This window comes from Phoca vitulina, unplaced genomic scaffold (genome assembly GCF_004348235.1).
Source record: "Phoca vitulina isolate PV1807 unplaced genomic scaffold, GSC_HSeal_1.0 scaffold115, whole genome shotgun sequence".
Classification (NCBI taxonomy): domain Eukaryota; kingdom Metazoa; phylum Chordata; class Mammalia; order Carnivora; family Phocidae; genus Phoca; species Phoca vitulina.
The window spans coordinates 1,243,115-1,259,602 of record NW_022589818.1 but is presented as its reverse complement, the minus strand read 5'-3'; the positions used below and the strand labels follow the sequence as shown (position 1 = coordinate 1,259,602).

Here is a 16,488-nt window from a genome sequence, read left to right as displayed (position 1 = left end):
TTTTTGGGGGGGGTAGTTTTCTTAATTTCTCTACCTGCTGCTTCATTATTGGCATATAGTAATGCAGATTTCTGGAGACTGATTTTATATCCTGCAACCTTACTGAAATCATTTATCAGTTCTAGTAGTTTTTTGGTGGTCTTTAGGGTTTTCTGTATGTAGTATGGTGTCATCTGAAAATAGTGAACGTTTTACTTCTTCCTTTTTTCTTTTTTAAATACTTATTCATTTATTTGACAGAGCACAAGCAGGGGGAGTGGCGGGCAGAGGGAGAGGGAGAAGCAGGCTCCCCACTGAGCAGGGAGCCCGATGTGGGGCTCGATCCCAGGACCCTGAGATCATGACCTGAGCCGAAGGCAGATGTTTAACTGACTGAGCCACCCAGGTGCCCCTACTTCTTCCTTTTCAATTTGGATGGCCTTTATTGCTTTTTCCTGATTGCTTGTGGCTGGGAGTTCCAGGACTATGTTAAATAAAAGTGGTGAGAGTGGACATCCCTGTCTTGTTCATGACCTTACGGAAAAGCTCTCACTTTTTCACCATTGAGTATGATGTTAGTTGTGGGTTTTTCACATATGGCCTTTATTATGTTGAGGTATGTTCCCTCTAAACCTACTCTGTTTGAGGGTTTTTTATCATGATCAAATGCTTTTTCTGCATCTATTGAAATGATCATATGGTTCTTATCCTCTTATTGATGTGATGTAATACACTGACTGATTTGCACATATCAAACCACCCTTGCGTCCTGGGAATGCAGTCAGTAGTCTTGGTGCTTCTGAGCAACCGTTCCAGCTGAACTCAGAGCTGCAATGGTGACCCATGTCTGGGATGGCGTTTTGTTGGGTCCTTCAGTTGCTGGCAGGAGTGAATCTATCTTCCTTAGTAGGGTCACACTATTTCTGACACTTTTCTATTTGCAGATGAACATGAAGATTTTGGAATTCTGAGTCCCAACACTAGTTACTAGGTGATCTCTGGCAAGTTGCTGAGATTCAGTTTTCATTTCTACAAAATGGGAATAGTAACTACAGAGGGCTATAATGAGGATTATCTAACTAGCTAGATGATCCTGGGCAAATTACTTAACCTCTGTGTTGCTTCAGTTCCCTCATCTATAAAATTGGGTTTGGGTACCTACCTAAAACGGCTGTTGTGAAGATTAATTATTGAATACATGTAAGCTGCTTAAGATGGAAATGGTCTGACACAGTGGCCTGAAGTTACTGTTGCCAAGCCTGGGGTTTGTTCGTGAATACCGAATGAGTGATGTGTGCGTATGTTTGCAGAGGACAGAGGGCTCAATGATTATTCTGTTGGTTGGTTAGGCTGGGCTCCGACCAAAAAGATCCTAAGATTGAGGAAATGGCTTTATCTCCTAGTCAGTGGTGAGTGTGCCCCAGCAGGGCCCCAGGATGCTGATGACGTGGTTTTAAAAAGATCTGTCTGGAAACACGATGTAGGAAGGAGATCCTGGAAGACAAATGGAGGCCAGGAAAGGGGAAAAAACAGCAAGCTCACCACTCTGTTGTTAGGAAAAGTTTTTTCCATTTAATACTAGACTTTCAAGGATTGAGATGCAAGCTTTTTATGCAATTACATCCAATGTTAAAATTGGTAATACATAATTTACAAAGATTAACATCAAAACAATCATCTATTTAGATATGCTTTTGTAAAAAGGAAATATATTAGCAGCATTTATATTTTCCGCAATCACACAGCCTACAGACATGCAGACTAACTCTGTATCTATTTGCAGTGATGTAGTGCTTTGCCCCGCATTTCAAACACCAAAACCCGCCTGGCAGCTAGGGGGTTCTTTTTATTTCATTATTATAAAATAACCGAAAAATAAAAAAAGGCATTAATTTCTACACCAGTAAGAAAAAACAAGTTTTTGCACTTACCTAACATTTGATTGTCTAAAAAACATTTCAGTTTTTAGTCTTTCAACAAAAGAAAGATAAAATGACAGAGCGTAGTGTCTTTTGCTTCTGTTCTCATATTTTACAAAGTTTTTTTCGTTTTTCTTTTTTCTTGTTTAAAATTTTAGTGTTTAACACTATTCAAGGAAATATTGAATTTTAATCTCTTTCTTGTCATTTTCCTGCTTTTTGACTAAAAGGAGACCCCCAAAGTGCCCCTATTCCCCACCTCCCTCCCACCCAGCTCCCTGCAATGAAAACCAAAAGAAACCACTTAAATGGGCGTGGACATGCGACGTTCCCAGCTCCACACGTGAGTATCTTATACCCAGGTCTCGTCGTAATGTACAGTGCTTCTCTACAGTAAGAAAATACTCCAAACTATTTTCTTAATTCTCTTTTCTTTAATAAAATATTTATTCTGCTTTTTCTTTGCTCAAGGGGATCTTTGGCATCCCCTGTCTCTTTTGTTTTGTTTTTTTTTCCCTTAAGATTGACACAGAAAGGAGAAAAAGAAAAAAAGATTCAATGGAATGGAAGGTGTCAATGTTTCTACCTAAACAAGTCAGAGCGTCGTCGTCATCGGGGAAATGTACAGGACAGCGTTGGTCCGGGGTTAGAGGGAAGCGACGGCATGTGTTTCCGCTGTATTGCTTCCTGGCCGCGCGGCAGATGTACATACATACACACACACACACACACAACTTGGCACGTTTAAAAACCATCTTTTCTCTTATAAGAACATCTAAAACGTATATGCATATGTATGTCTGAGAAGACAACAAAGCAAAGCTTTTTAAATTTTATTTTTAAAGAGACAGTATCGTCTGGTAGCTTCTGGCCAAGAGAATGGGAAGGAAAGCGACATCCTGACGTCCCTCCCGCTGCTGCTGTCACCATTAGGCTGGAGGAGACGGGACGGGCGGGGCGAGCACTGTCTCTGGGAGGTGGACACTGAAAACCGTGTAACGAGGAAAACGAGAGTAGTGTTTTAAAGTGATGGTGCACACTCACGACAAACACTCTGGCCGGCGAACACTGCTCAACAGCCTGTGCAGGGACTCGTGGCGCGGGGAGTCCGCTTCCCCGGGGGCGCTGCGTCGGCTCGGAGGGCGTCTGCGTTCGTGCGACACAGCAGACCCGCGAGCCACAGTGTGGGGCGGCACACGGGCGGGCGGGGGCCCGGCCTTCTCGTTAGAAACAAACAGGTTTGGCAGGTTATGAAGGGTCAAACGAAAATCACGACAGTCCGTCCTGTGCCCTCTGACCCCATGGGGGCCTTCCCTATTCCAGGATTACAGTCCGGGGAGGAGAGGTAGGGAGAAGGGCGGCAGACACAAGTGCTTGGACTTGTCAGTTCACGTTTTACTTTGACCTGATTGGGCAAGAAAGGAGAGAGAAACTTCCCCGTCAAGGATCTATCTGGAAAGAGGCCCCAGCTACTGTTTCTGTTTGAGGTCTCCGGGCTGGCTCTTGGAGCCCACAGAGAAGAGGCGGGTGGGGTGGGGACGTCCTCCTGAGGGACTGGGAGTGACACCTGGTGGAGGAAGCAGCCCGGCAGCAGTGCCGGTGGGACCGGAGGATGGCCCAGAAAGACCCGAGCTGGGGGCAGGGGCGAGTGCTGCGAAGTACCACAAGGCTCCGGTCCCCCCCCCCCGCCGTGTGCTCCGTCGTCCTCCCATCACGAACCCTCGGGGGGAAGCGGTGGAGAGGAAAACAAATTAAACTCAACTGTTTAGACAGACTCCCTTCCTCTCCACTAGCTCCAAGATTTATGAAGTACCTAATGTCAACGACACGGCCCCTTCCCCTTGCCGGACGGACCCTTCCCACCCCTGTCTACACTCAGAGGACAAGAGGCAGGACTGTTAGCTCCACTGATCGCAGATGCTCAAGCTTCTCCTTTGAGGGTCACTTCCGAAAGCTGTTTTCTGGGATGAACAAAGTACGCCTTCGCAGCTTCCTGCCTGACCCTTCCTCCAGCAAGTAGGTCACGTCGATGGCTGGAAACAGAACCAAGGAGGCTCATCAAACACCACCCTCCCACTCCTCATTCCAGATTTGAGCTCTAAGGAGGTCACAGGAGTCCACTGACTCCTTTTCCGACCTCGAAGCACCTCAGGCCTTCCTCCAGCCCCAGGAGAGAAGCTCTCCGGGGTGGGGTGGGGTGGGGGGAGGCTCTCACCGCCCGCAGCCCCCTTCCCGGGATGGAGCCATGTGCAGGGCCCATCAAAGAACTATGACGTTTTCACAGAACACTTTCCATCCTGGGCAATAACGGTAAGCTGTTCTTTTTCATTCCTTCCTCACTAATTTCCCCTTCATCTCAGACCCCGGGCATGAGCCTGAGTCTTTACCATTTTTCCCAGGGATCTTTTCAAGGAGGCTGAGTAAGATCTGGTTGAGTCGCTCCCGCTGGCTGTGCCTCCGCTCCTCAGGGCCACAGGCAGGCTGGGGCTCCGGACTCATCTCCTCTCGTTTCTTTTCACCCTCGCTGACCTCAGCAAGGGCCCCCTCCCGTGCTGGTTCCTCCAGGCTGGGCACCTCATCGGCGGCTTGCTCCTGGCTGGCCAGAACCTCTTCAATCAAGGGCAGAGCATCATCCTCCTGGCCCAGGTCTTTTAGGGGTGGCTTTGGGCGCTCGGACTTCCAGGATGACCTGCCAGAGAGATGTGGGCATTTTGACTAAGGCCGTTCAGGGCACTCAGGAGAGGAGGGGAGCGGAGGGGAGGAGAGGGACGGCACCTCAGGCTGGATTGAGATCCTGAGTCTAGCTCTTAGGAGCCTTGGCTCTGGTTATCACTGTATTATTATGTGCACAAATCACTACCTTTTTCTGAAATCTATTTTCTAATTATAAAACTCAATTTTCCTTCTTTCAGGAATCCATACACTGTCCCAGAGCTGGTCAAACTGCCTGGCTAGCCGCCAGAGAAGTACGACGCAACCTTGTGATGCCCGCAGTCCAGCCACAGTGAGAATCCGCATGGAGCCTGCCTTTCCCGACTCTGCCCTCACGCGCATCACTGAGGACTCTGCCCTCCCCGCCGCCCCCCACCCCAAAGGGAGACGGAAGGAGAGCCTTCACTGCTCCTTCTCCAAGAACAAGACTCTCACATACAAAACCAGCACAAGTAAAAGCTACGTGGCCGCCACGCTCAGTGAAAGCTCTGCTCTGAACAGCTACTTGACAGCAGGTCCCCGGCAGCGGTCCCAAGAGCTGAGACACCTTGGGGTAATGTGAAAAGCTTGCAGAAATCTTAAAAAAGGAGACTTTTCCGAACCTGTCTAGAGTTCTGTTCCAAATCTTCTTGTCCTTCTGTTTCTACTCCTTGTTGAGTCTCCCTCCCTGCCCCTGACTAAAGCTCCATCAGCAGACCGTGCCCCTGACACCCAGTGCTTCCGAGTCACTGCCAGCACCACGGGCCACCGTCACCGAGTCCCCAGTCCTTGATGCTGTTCTCCTGCTCCACTCGAGTTGGTGGCCAACCCCTTACATAAGGGCTCCCCTCACGCCCCCCAGGGCACTCACCGCCCTCCGTTCCTCTTGTAGTTGTCTGGGACGTAATGAGGCTGAAAAGAAAGGGCAGTGGTAAGTGTGCTGCAGAAGCTGGCTCAGAGGAGCTGGGCAGCCAGGGAGGAAAACACAGGCTAGGGCCCTTCCGCGCTGGGCAGAGGGTCCGTCCTTCTGTCAGTCTGTAAGGCCACGGTGGTTTTGGTGTCTTGTAAGCCTGCCCCCTGTAAGAGGGACGGGCTCCCATCCTAACGTTAAGTAGTGCAAGTTGGGGCTTTAAAGCTGACCTGTGAGCTGTTGCCCAAGCAAGCAAGACCAAAGAAGTCTAGATGAGAGGCAGGGCTTGGTGGTGTGCAGAGAGAATATAAAATAAATACTGTTTAGAGAAATCCAAAAACAATTATAGGAAAAACAGGGATATAAAGTTTGCTTTCTGGTTAGATGGTTTCTCAACATTCCAGGAAGATGGCCACAATTTTTGACAAGCCCACAGAAAGCAGCTTAGTCAAAGATGAGGAGCTTAGACCAAAGTCTGATTAGCGCAAACGGAGAGATGGATGGATGGATGGATGTCCAAAGCCTCTGTGGACTGATGACGGCACAAAAGACCTGGAGGAGTATGTTCACAACAATTTAAAGAAAAAGTGCACGACAAAGGCAAGAAATGAAAATGTTAACAGTGATTATTTTCTGGGTAGTGGGATGACATACAATTTTCTCTTCTTAATGCCTCTATACTTTTCACATTTTATATAACGATGGTGTCTTACATTTTAAATGCAGAGATATAAGGAAAAAGCCCTGAATTATTTTCACCAAAGTTTTCTCAGGGTTCTTGCTATTCTCTCTGCTTGCTTCTTAAAATTGTGGATATGAAAACACAACCAAAAACTACACTAGAGCTCCAGGGCCAAGACTGTAAAGAGGTGATAGAGAAAAGAAGAAAACCTGACTATAACACGGACATCAACAAGTTGTTGAGAAACAGCCCATGCCAGGAAATGCAGAATCAATGTATTCATGCTGTTTAAAAATCCCAAACAGGGAGGCCTGGGTGGCTCAGTCAGTTGGGTGTCTGACTCTTGATCTCAGCTTAGGTCTTGATCTCTGGGTCGTGAGTTCAAGCCCCGTGTCGGGTTCCACGCTAGGCACAGAGCCTACTTAAGAAGAAAAAAAAAAAAATTCAAACTAGAGACAGATTCCTAGAGTTTGGGATGGACTAACAGGATGAAGCAGCAGAGAGCCTGGAGGTTCCTACCCTAGGAATTCCATGCATGAACTATATTGCGCTGACATGACAGGTAAGAGGAAGGAAACTTACTGAAAAATCTCTTTTGGGAGTGAGCTTCTTGGGGAAGTGGTCAAAGGCGTAGGGTTTGGTGCAGACAGGATAGCGGTTCCGGTGGATCTTGTAGAACAAGTGTGCGGACTTGTCAAGCCGATAGTCACAGATGTACACATCTTGCTCCTTCACTCCTTTGGGTCTCCCTAGGAGTTCAAATACTGTTAAAGAACTCTCCTGCCTTCCCCTGCTTCACCTCGAGCTCGAGCTGCCCAGAGATGAGCCCAAACCACTGGAAGGGCAGTGGGACCCTGAAGAGGGGACACTGTAGCGATTCTGAGAGGCATCTGGTGATTGCAGAAGAAAGGAGAGTCCCTAGACTGCAGCGCTGAAAAAGGAGAGAGGTGTGTGTGTGTATCTCAGAGTGTAAGGGCAGGTCACTGGCTGGGAAGGAACCAGACAGACAGCTCACCCAAGTGCTGCAGGAATCTGTGAGGGAACACAGAGTGTGGCGACATTAGGAGAGAGGAAAGGATGAATGAGGGGAGCACATTTGGAAATAGGCACTTTATAACTGGGAGATGAAGTCCCCAGAATCATGGAGCCCCAAGCAGCCGATGCTTAAATGGAGTACATATTCTTCTGAACCATTTGCTACGACAGAGAAGGCGAGGCAGCCGAGCTCGCTAATGGTGACAACTAGGCATACTAAGCTTTCACTGTGAGCCCAAACTGGGCCACGCACTTTGCAGAATACTTCATTTAATCTTCACAAAACACTATAATAGGTACTAATCCCTACTGCCAGTAGATTAGGTAACTTGCCCAAGGACACACAGGTAAAAAGTGGTGGGGCTGGAATTTGAAAATAGATTATCTGACTCCACAGCCTACACTGTTAACCATGGAGCTCAAAAAGCTAATTTGCTTTTGGGTTTGTTTAATGTCCAGAGTTGTTGATGGCCTTTGGGATTCTGGAATGGGTGGGAGAACATGCCTTGTGACAAATGCCGAATACACAGTACTAAGAAATGCTAACTAAATTAAAAAACAAACAAACAAACAAAAAAAACGGGGGGGGGGGAATTAACATTTATTGAGTATCAAGAAAAAAAATAAAAAAGAAAAAGAAACAAAAAAAACGTTTATTGAGTACCAAGCGCTAGCTAAAAGAAAGAAAAAAATACAGCTTTTTGAAGCTTCATAGCTAGCCTGGGAGACAGTAAGAATGGAGTGGCAATTGCAGATGAAGGAACAGGGGACAGGAGGTCGTTTCTTTAGCAGCTCAGGTCACTTACCTTTACAATACGTATAAAGGTCCAGGACACAGCAGGTCCCCACCACAGCCTCCAAGGGAATGATCTCGTAGAGTGGCACCCGAAACAGCTCGTTGTGATAGAAGCGGCGGGACGGAGAGTGGTGGGTCTCGTGTGGGCGGAAGTAGTGGTGACCAAAAGCAAACCGTTCCTCTCTAAGGAAGAACGGGAGAGGTTTAGTCGACTGGCAAGATCCTAGGCAATATTCAGCTCTGTGCTAGAAGGGCAGAGCTGGAAGAAGAGAGAAGACCTCAACACGCACTTTTCATTCTTCCAAAGCTTCTCAATGCGGAAGATGTCCAGTTTGTCTCGGTTAATGTGCGACAACAGTCGGTAGGACTGGCGGACTGGGTGGCCGTCAGGCGTGCGCCGGCTATCCCGCATCAGGTACACGCAGTCGCCTAGGAAGGCACAGGACAAGTTAAATGATGCCTGCGTGAACTCTGAGAGATGTCCACTGGTCCGACCCAAGGTCTAAAACAAACAACAGATGCAGAGCTACCACTGACAGTCTAACCGTGATGGTCATCAGTTCTGGACTATGAGAACGGCACGAGGGAGGTCTTCCATCTCCTTCTCAGGCCTAAAACTAGCTTTATGACATCCTGGTCTCTCCAAATTAGTTTTATTTGGTGGAGGGGAAAATGTATAAAGTCCAAGGACACACAAACCTATACTGTCAACCCTTGAACAACATGGGTTTGAGCTGCACGGGTCAAAATATACACAGATTTTTTTCTTTTTTAATGAATACAGTACAGTATTGTAGATGTAATGTAAAAAACCTTATGACTTTCTTTTCTCTAGCTTACTCCATTGTAAGCATGCAATATATCAATACATGTAACATACAAAATATGTGTTAATTGACTATTTATGTTACCAGTAAGGCTTGGTCAACAGTAAGCTATTAGTAGGTAAGTTTTTGGGGAGTCAAAAGTTGTATGTGGATTTTTGACTGTGCGGGGGGGGGGTGGTTGGTGCCCCTAAAGCCTGCATTGTCCATGGGTCAACCATATTCAACTGCTATGTAAGGTCATGTGGTGACAATAACTACTATGCAGAGAGCGGACACTCCCACCACTCAGAAAGGGAGGGTCAGCTCCTGTGTACACACCTTGACGAAGCAGTAAGTCATCTCGGAGCAAACAGATGAAGTAGACACAGCCAGGCTGGGCATAGTGGGGCCGAGGAATCATGGGTACCTCCTGGTAAGAATGGAAAGCCAACAGATAAGGACTGGGACTACTACGCCCGCCTACTGAGCTCCATTCAAGAGGAAAAGAACTCAAACCTAGAATTCACAACCAATTTAAGACTTACTGTTTAGTCATTTCAACACAATACACATGTACACAAAAATGAAAGCAGCTGGAGTTGAGTTGGGAAAGTGAAGGCAGAAAAGAAAACTGATAGGCCAAGTACCCCAAAATAACTGTATGAAGCACTAATCATATGGCTGCTCTTGCACCCCATGGGGAGCATGAAAATGTGTGAGGGGGACAGTGACTGTCACAAGGACTCAGGGAAGCACTAGCATTTAGTGCCCAAGGCCCAGGGATGCCAGACATTCCGCAGCACATCCCTCAGAGCACAGAAACGTCCGCTCAAAATGACAACACTGCTGTTAAGAAATACTGCCTAAAACACTTCCCTTTATAGAGAAGACCTGCTCGAGATCACACGTATAAACACAGCAGAACCAGGACAAAAACCCATTTAGTAACTTGGGCAAGTTACCCAACCCATTGTCTCTCCTGGAAAGTGGGCCTAAGACTAACCTGTATACTCAAGTTCTGGACTTCACAAGTACTTCTTTCATGGATAGTTGACAGTGTTTATATAGTACCATTCCTTCCACAGGTTTCTAAGTATTTTATTTCCCCTTTGACCACACACTTGAGAAAAGAAAGGGCAGAATTATTACTCTAGTGTAAAGTGTAAGAAACTAAGGCCCAGAGAGGTTGAGTGACTTATCAAAGGAAATTCAGTGCACCAGGAGCAGGGCAGATAAGAGACCATGCGCTAAATCTCCTACTTGTAGATCACAGTGTCGGCAGAGGCGGCTTACTCTGTCCACAGGCCTTGGGTCACACTGCTCACAGAGGTAGTGCTCCACGTCTGAGTTCACGCCCATACAGTCACAGTGCTGCCACACCTGCGGGGAGAGAGGTGCGGTTGGGGGGGGCTCAGACTTACTGAGACAAGTGCTAGGGGCTAAGAACAACAAAAAATTAGCAGCAGGACAGGGTAAAGTCAAACAGGAACTAAGGGATAAGTGGGTGAGTGAGAAATTAGAGATAAATGGCTTAAAACAGGGGGAAAAGAAGAGCCTGTCTGAACACAGGTACACTGACTGGTCCATACTACATTCACGTGGGAAAGGAAACGAGCTGGACAGAGAACGGGAGGATGAACGAGTACGGCGCCACACGGTGCTTACGAGGTGGCAGCCACCAGCGAGCAGGCCGTGTGGAGGCCTTAGTGACACCATGCTTCTCCGGGCTGTTGCCTATTCCAGCCTCCTGCCCGCCCTGGCTGCCCCGCCCCTCCTGGCTCCACTTCCCGTCCAGTGAGGAAGCAGGTTCAGACAGTCCTGCACCAGGAGCTCGGCCGTCGCGCTGTGCCCGCACCACTGCTACGGGATGCAGCACCGCGGCGCTGCTCTGGCGTAAAGCCCTGTCCTGCACAGGAACATGCTTCTCGCTCCAGATGCCGTGAGGTGCGTGCAGTGGGCAAGTGGGCAGGGAGAAAGACAGGTGGGAAAGAAACGAGAGGGGAACATGCCAGAGGTATGAAACAAGACAAAGGCAATCTGGTGCACAGTGAGGGGTGAGAGCTGAAGTTCCTAAACCCGCAAGCCAAGCCTGGAGGCCCTGTCACAGGTGGCCGCCATGCCCCTGGGAAGCAGGCCTGTGCCCCGCTCGGGCCTCACCATGCACTTGTCGCACTGGATCATGAGGCCTTCATCCTTGTGCAGGCCGCAGACACAGCGGATCACATCGTCGTCCTTCTCGTGCACGTTCTCCTTCTCGGAGACTGACGTCTCGCTGCTGTCGGCCTCACTTGCTGTCTCTCCCACAATCTCATCAATCTGAGCTGATGCCTCGTGCCTGGCATTGTAGTAGGTCTTCCGTAGGCGGCAAACATCTCTCCCAATTGGGGATTTACGCCCATAGTACTTCTGAAGGAACCAGGAGAAAGAAATCCTGTTTGGTCTTCTCAACGTGGCCTAAAAATATACCTGAAGAGGGGCGCCTGGCCGGCTCAGTCGATGGAGCCATGACACTTGATCTCAGGGTGGTGAGTTTGAGCCCCATGGTGGGGGTAGAGCTTACTTCAAACACACACCCACCCACCCACACCCACACACAGGAGGAGGCAGGAGGATTTTCATTGTTCTCCCGTTTTGGTTAACAGATTTTCAATACCAGCAAATATCAACTAACATGAATAAAAATTAGAATCTGCATGATGGTGTCCCATTTGCTCTGCTGCTGTCATTCAACTTAGCCACAGGCCTTACTGTCCTCAGCTCAGACACCCAGTGAGCACGGAACAGGAGTCACTCTCACAGGTGCGGTGTGTGGGACATCAGCACTTACTCTGTCTGGCAGATGCTGGGGACAGAGCTAAAGCTTGGGATATGGAAGCTGGGTTTCAGTAGAAAACATGTTTTAATTCAGGACTGATCTAATTCTTCTCCTACTTGTCTGTTTTTCTCTCGTTTCTGTCCTCACCTTCCTTTATCTTATAGCCCCTTTTGTCCTTCATATTCCTCCCCAAGGTATTTCAAAATCACTGGAAAACTTCCTCTTTTTTAAGATTTTACTTATTCATTTGAGACACAGAGATAGAGAGAGAGAGCATGAGCAGGGGGAGAGGCAGAGGGAGAGGGAGAAGCAGGCTCCCTGCTGAGCCAGGAGCCCGATGTGGGGCTTGATCCCAGGACCCCGGGATCATGACTCAAGCCGAAGGCAGATGCTTAACCATCTGAGCCGCCCAGGCGCCCCAAAACTTCCTCTTTTCTATGTACCATACAATATTCAATCTCCTTTAAATCAGTTCAAGGTCGGGGCGCCTGGGTGGCTCAGTCGTTAAGCGTCTGCCTTCGGCTCAGGTCATGATCCCAGGGTCCTGGGATCGAGCCCCACATCGGGCTCCCTGCTCCACGGGAAGCCTGCTTCTCCCTCTCCCACTCCCCCTGCTTGTGTTCCCTCTCTTGCTGTGCCTCTCTCTGTCAAAAAATAAAAAATCTTAAAAAAAAAAATCAGTTCAAGGTCACCTTCTCATCAATGAGCTTCACCTAATCTACCGCCCATTAACCTAACCGCCCTCAATTCCATCCTTCAGATTTATTTCTGCTTACTATACATAATTCTGTGTATTTCACATGTATTTATTGTCTTGAGGAAAGAAACTACAGATATGACTTAAGTATGGTAAAATGTATTTTGTAAATACAAAGGTTCAATACTAAATTAGGTTGTTTTCCCCCAAGATTTATCCATTCAACTAGAGAGTGAGTGAGTGGGAGAGTGTGGGTGTGCGCATGCGCGTGGCCCCAATGTGGGACTCATGACCCTGAGATCACGACCTGAGCTGAAACCAAGAGCCGGATGCTGAACTGAGTCACCCAGGCATCCCCTAAATTAGGTTTTTAAAAAAATTTCTTTTTAGGTAGTATAATTTAACCTTTCATTCTAGTCATATCAGTGTCTTTATTATATAAGATTCCACAATATTTAGTACACCTAATCCTTACACAAAGGGTGCTCAATAAAAACTGTTGCCTTTTAGGGCACCTGGGTGGCTCAGTGGGTTAAGCATCTGCCTTCAGATCAGGTCATGATCCCAGGGTCCTGGGATTGAGTCCCGTATCAGGCTCTCTGCTCAGCAGGGAGCCTACTTCTCCCTCTCCCTCTGCCTCTCCCCCTGCTTGTGCTCTCTCTCTCAGATAAATGAATAAAATCTTTTTTCTTTTTTTTAAAGATTTTATTTATTTATTTGACAGAGAGAGACACAGCGAGAGAGGGAACACAAGCGGGGTGGGGGGGGAGGGTGGTGGTGGGAGAGGGAGAAGCAGGCGTCCCGCAGAGCAGGGAGCCCGACGTGGGGCTCGATCCCAGGACCCTGGGATCGTGACCTGAGCCGAAGGCAGATGCTTAACGACTGAGCCACCCAGGCGCCCCTGAATAAAATCTTAAAAAAAAATTGTTGCCTTTCTTAGCCAGAAATATAAAGGTTGATAGAAGGTAAAAATCTTAAGCTTCTAGAATAGTGCCCTTCAAAACAAACTTTTTTAAAAAAATTGATTTTAAAAAAGATTTTATTTATTTGAGAGAGAGAGCATGAGCAGGGGGAGTGGCAGGCAGAGGTAGAAGCAGACACCCGGCAGAGCAGGAAGCCCAACGTGGGGCTCGATCCCAGGACCCTGCGATCATGACCTGAGCCGAAGGCAGATGCTGAACGAACTGAGCCATCCAGGTGTCCTTTTTTAAAGTTTTTATTTAAATTCTAGTTAACCTATAGTGTAATATTGGTTTCAGGAGAATTCAGTGATTCATCACTTATGTATGTCACCCAGTGCTCAACACGACAAGGGCCCTCCTTAATGTCCACCCCCATCTAGCCCACGTCCCATCTGTCTAGCCAACCCCCCGTCTAGTCCATCCCCTGCCCAGCTCCCCCTCAAAACAAACTTCTTAAATCCATGTTTGAAGTCGGTGTAAGTACCTCAGCATTCCGAAACACCTTGAGCATGTCAGCATCGAAGGCCTCCACGGTCTTGTAATGGCCAGTGAGGATCTGCCTCTCTATGGTGGCCAGGTCCAGGGGCTCGGAGATCTTCTCGTAGTAATCAGCATTCCTGGAGCAGAAAGCCAGGCTGTCAATCTGGCACACTCGGCACTGACTGAAAATTCACAGGATTCCCACATTTGTGAACTTACTTTTTCTTTGGGGGGAGGTTCAGAAGGGGCGCTGCCAGAGCCTGTCGGGAAGAATCTGCAGAAGAAAACAAGGTTTAGAAGGACTCTGTGATACGAGAGGCAAGTACTAACTCCTCACTGAAAATGTAGAAGCCCCCAAATTAGAAGTTAGGGGAAAAAAAAAAAAATCTAAGCTTTTTTGAGGCCTGACCATGAAATGTACAGGACTTTTCAGAAATGTGGGTACTTAGAGGCAGGGAAGATACTTTCAGGATGACCCAGAATATGAATAGCGACAGATGGGAAATTACTGAAGCGGCGAGGCTGCTGAGGACAATTCCCTGCTCTACAAGTTTTACGAAAGCAAAGAACGTCTTATCCAAATAGTACCTTCTAGTTCTTGTTAATGGACCACAGTTAATATTATTCTGTTGGTTTGGATTCAATTAAACTCCAGATAATGAATAATTTAGTACTGTAAATATTTTCTGGAATCCATTTTCTTATAACAGTTACTTTATATTCTGAAAACAATTCAGGCTGTGGGGCTACTTGCTACCTTACCTACTTTCATTTAAAAAATTCAATTTTATGGGGCGCCTGGGTGGCTCAGTCGATTAAGCCTCTGACTCTTAATTTCAGCTCGGGTCAAGATTTCAAGGTTGTGAGATCGAGCCTTGTGTGGGCTCCATGCTCAGTGCAGAGTCTGCTTAAGATTCTCTCTCTCCCTCTGCTCCTCCCCCCACTCGCGAGCTCTCTCAAATAAATAAATAAATAAAATCTTTAAAAACATTCTAATTTTTTATTGAAGTATAGTTAACATACAATGTTATATTAATTTCAGGTGCACAACACTGTGACCTGACAATTCTGTATATTACTCCACGCTCACCACGGTCAGTGCAGTCACCATCTGTCACCACACACAGTTATTACAGTATTACGGACTACACTCCCTATGCTGTGCTCTTCATCTCTGTGGCTTGTTTGTTTTGTGACTGCAAGTCTGTACCTCTTAATCCCCTTTATCTATTTCACCCATCCCCTCCAGCAACACCAGTTTGTTCTCTGTATTTAAGAATCTTTTTGCTCATTTTGCTTTTTAGATTCCACATACAAGTGAAATCACACGGTATTTGTCTGACTTATTTCACTAAGCATAATGCCCTGTAGGTCTATCCATGTTACAAATGGCAATATTTCCTTCTTTTTCATGGCCAAGTAATATTCCATTGCATGTATATACCACCTATTCATTTATGAATGGACACGTGGGCTGCTTCCGTATCTTGGCTATTCTAAATAATGCTGCAAAAAACACCGGGGTGCATGTATCTTTTTGAATTAATACTTTCATTTTCTTTGGGTAATACCCAGTAGTGTGATTACTGGGTCATACAGTACTTCTACCTATTTATTTTTAATTTTTTTGTATTCCTGTCTTTTCTTTTCTTTTTTCTTAAAAGATTTATTTATTGGGGCGCCTGAGTGGCTCAGTTGGTTAAGCGTCTGCCTTCGGCTCAGGTCATGGTCCCAGGGTCCTGGGATCGAGCCCCGCATCAGGCTCCCTGCTCAGTGGGGAGCCTGCTTCTCCCTCTCCCTCTGCCCCTCCCTCTGCTCATGCTCTCTCTGTCAAATAAATTAATCAAATCTTAAAAATATAAAAAAGACTTATTTATTTGAGAGAGAGAGAGTGAAGGGAGTATGGGGGGGTGGTGGAGGCGGGGCAGGGAGAGACAGAGGGAGAGGGAGAGAGAGAATCCCAAGCAGACTCTGTGCTGAATGTGTAGCCTGACTCGGGGCTTGATCTCACAACCCAGAGATCAAAACATCATGACCTGAGCAGAAACCAAGAGTCGGATGCTCAACCGACTGAGTCACCCAGGTGTCCCTCCATCTTTTTTTTTTTTTTCTTTAAAGATTTTATTTATTTGTCAGAGGATAGAGAGAGAGAGAGCGAGCACAAACAGGGGGAGCGGCAGGCGGAGGGAGAAGCAGGCTCCTTGATGAGCAAGGAGCCCGATGCAGAAATTGATCCCAGGACCCTAGGATCATGACCTTCCATCTTTAATTTTTTGAGGAACCTTCACAGGCTACCTTACTTTCTAGCAACTTACTATGGTGAGAGAAAAAGCCTGTTATTTCATGCCCAGAATGTAGGGACATGTAGACATACCGGCTGCAGTTTCACATTGTATCAGATGGGCCTGGGTGGCAATGGGGAGCGTGACTTTTTCAGGATGGAAAGAGATCAGGTGCCACAAAACTTTACATGTTAGGACAGGCTAGTTCCCCCTTTCTTCTCTATATCCTTAGGTTAACAAAACTGCAAAGAGCCACTAAAGTACAGAGATAAGAAGTAGACAGAGAAAGAAAAGGGAAGGGAAACCAAATTACTCAGAATCTAGGGAGAGGGAGGGAGAGATAGGCCAAACCTGAGGGCAAAAGGCTGCAATTATTTGTAAAAATCTCTCATTTTAAACATCTCCAAATTTCCTGGTCAGAAAAAGTCACATAC

The 16,488-nt window shown here is 47.1% G+C and overlaps 1 protein-coding gene across 4 annotated transcripts in view; it reads right to left on the bottom strand.

The window, feature by feature from the left end:
- Positions 1–1,461: 1,461 nt before the first annotated feature.
- ASH1L (ASH1 like histone lysine methyltransferase) overlaps positions 1,462–16,488 on the bottom strand; it is a 196,241-nt gene continuing 181,214 nt past the window's right edge. For 3 of the 4 annotated variants that reach the window (XM_032398349.1, XM_032398348.1, XM_032398347.1), the window contains exons 19-29: positions 13,992–14,046; positions 13,777–13,909; positions 10,976–11,224; positions 10,112–10,198; positions 9,158–9,248; positions 8,303–8,441; positions 8,023–8,195; positions 6,764–6,930; positions 5,461–5,501; positions 4,286–4,587; positions 1,462–3,931 (exon numbers count right to left, since the gene is read on the bottom strand). In XM_032398349.1, coding sequence (XP_032254240.1) covers positions 3,840–3,931; positions 4,286–4,587; positions 5,461–5,501; positions 6,764–6,930; positions 8,023–8,195; positions 8,303–8,441; positions 9,158–9,248; positions 10,112–10,198; positions 10,976–11,224; positions 13,777–13,909; positions 13,992–14,046 — 1,529 coding nt within the window. In that variant the 3' untranslated portion in view covers positions 1,462–3,839. The remainder of the gene's footprint in view (positions 3,932–4,285; positions 4,588–5,460; positions 5,502–6,763; positions 6,931–8,022; positions 8,196–8,302; positions 8,442–9,157; positions 9,249–10,111; positions 10,199–10,975; positions 11,225–13,776; positions 13,910–13,991; positions 14,047–16,488) is intronic. The other variant, XM_032398350.1, reaches the window with a different exon arrangement.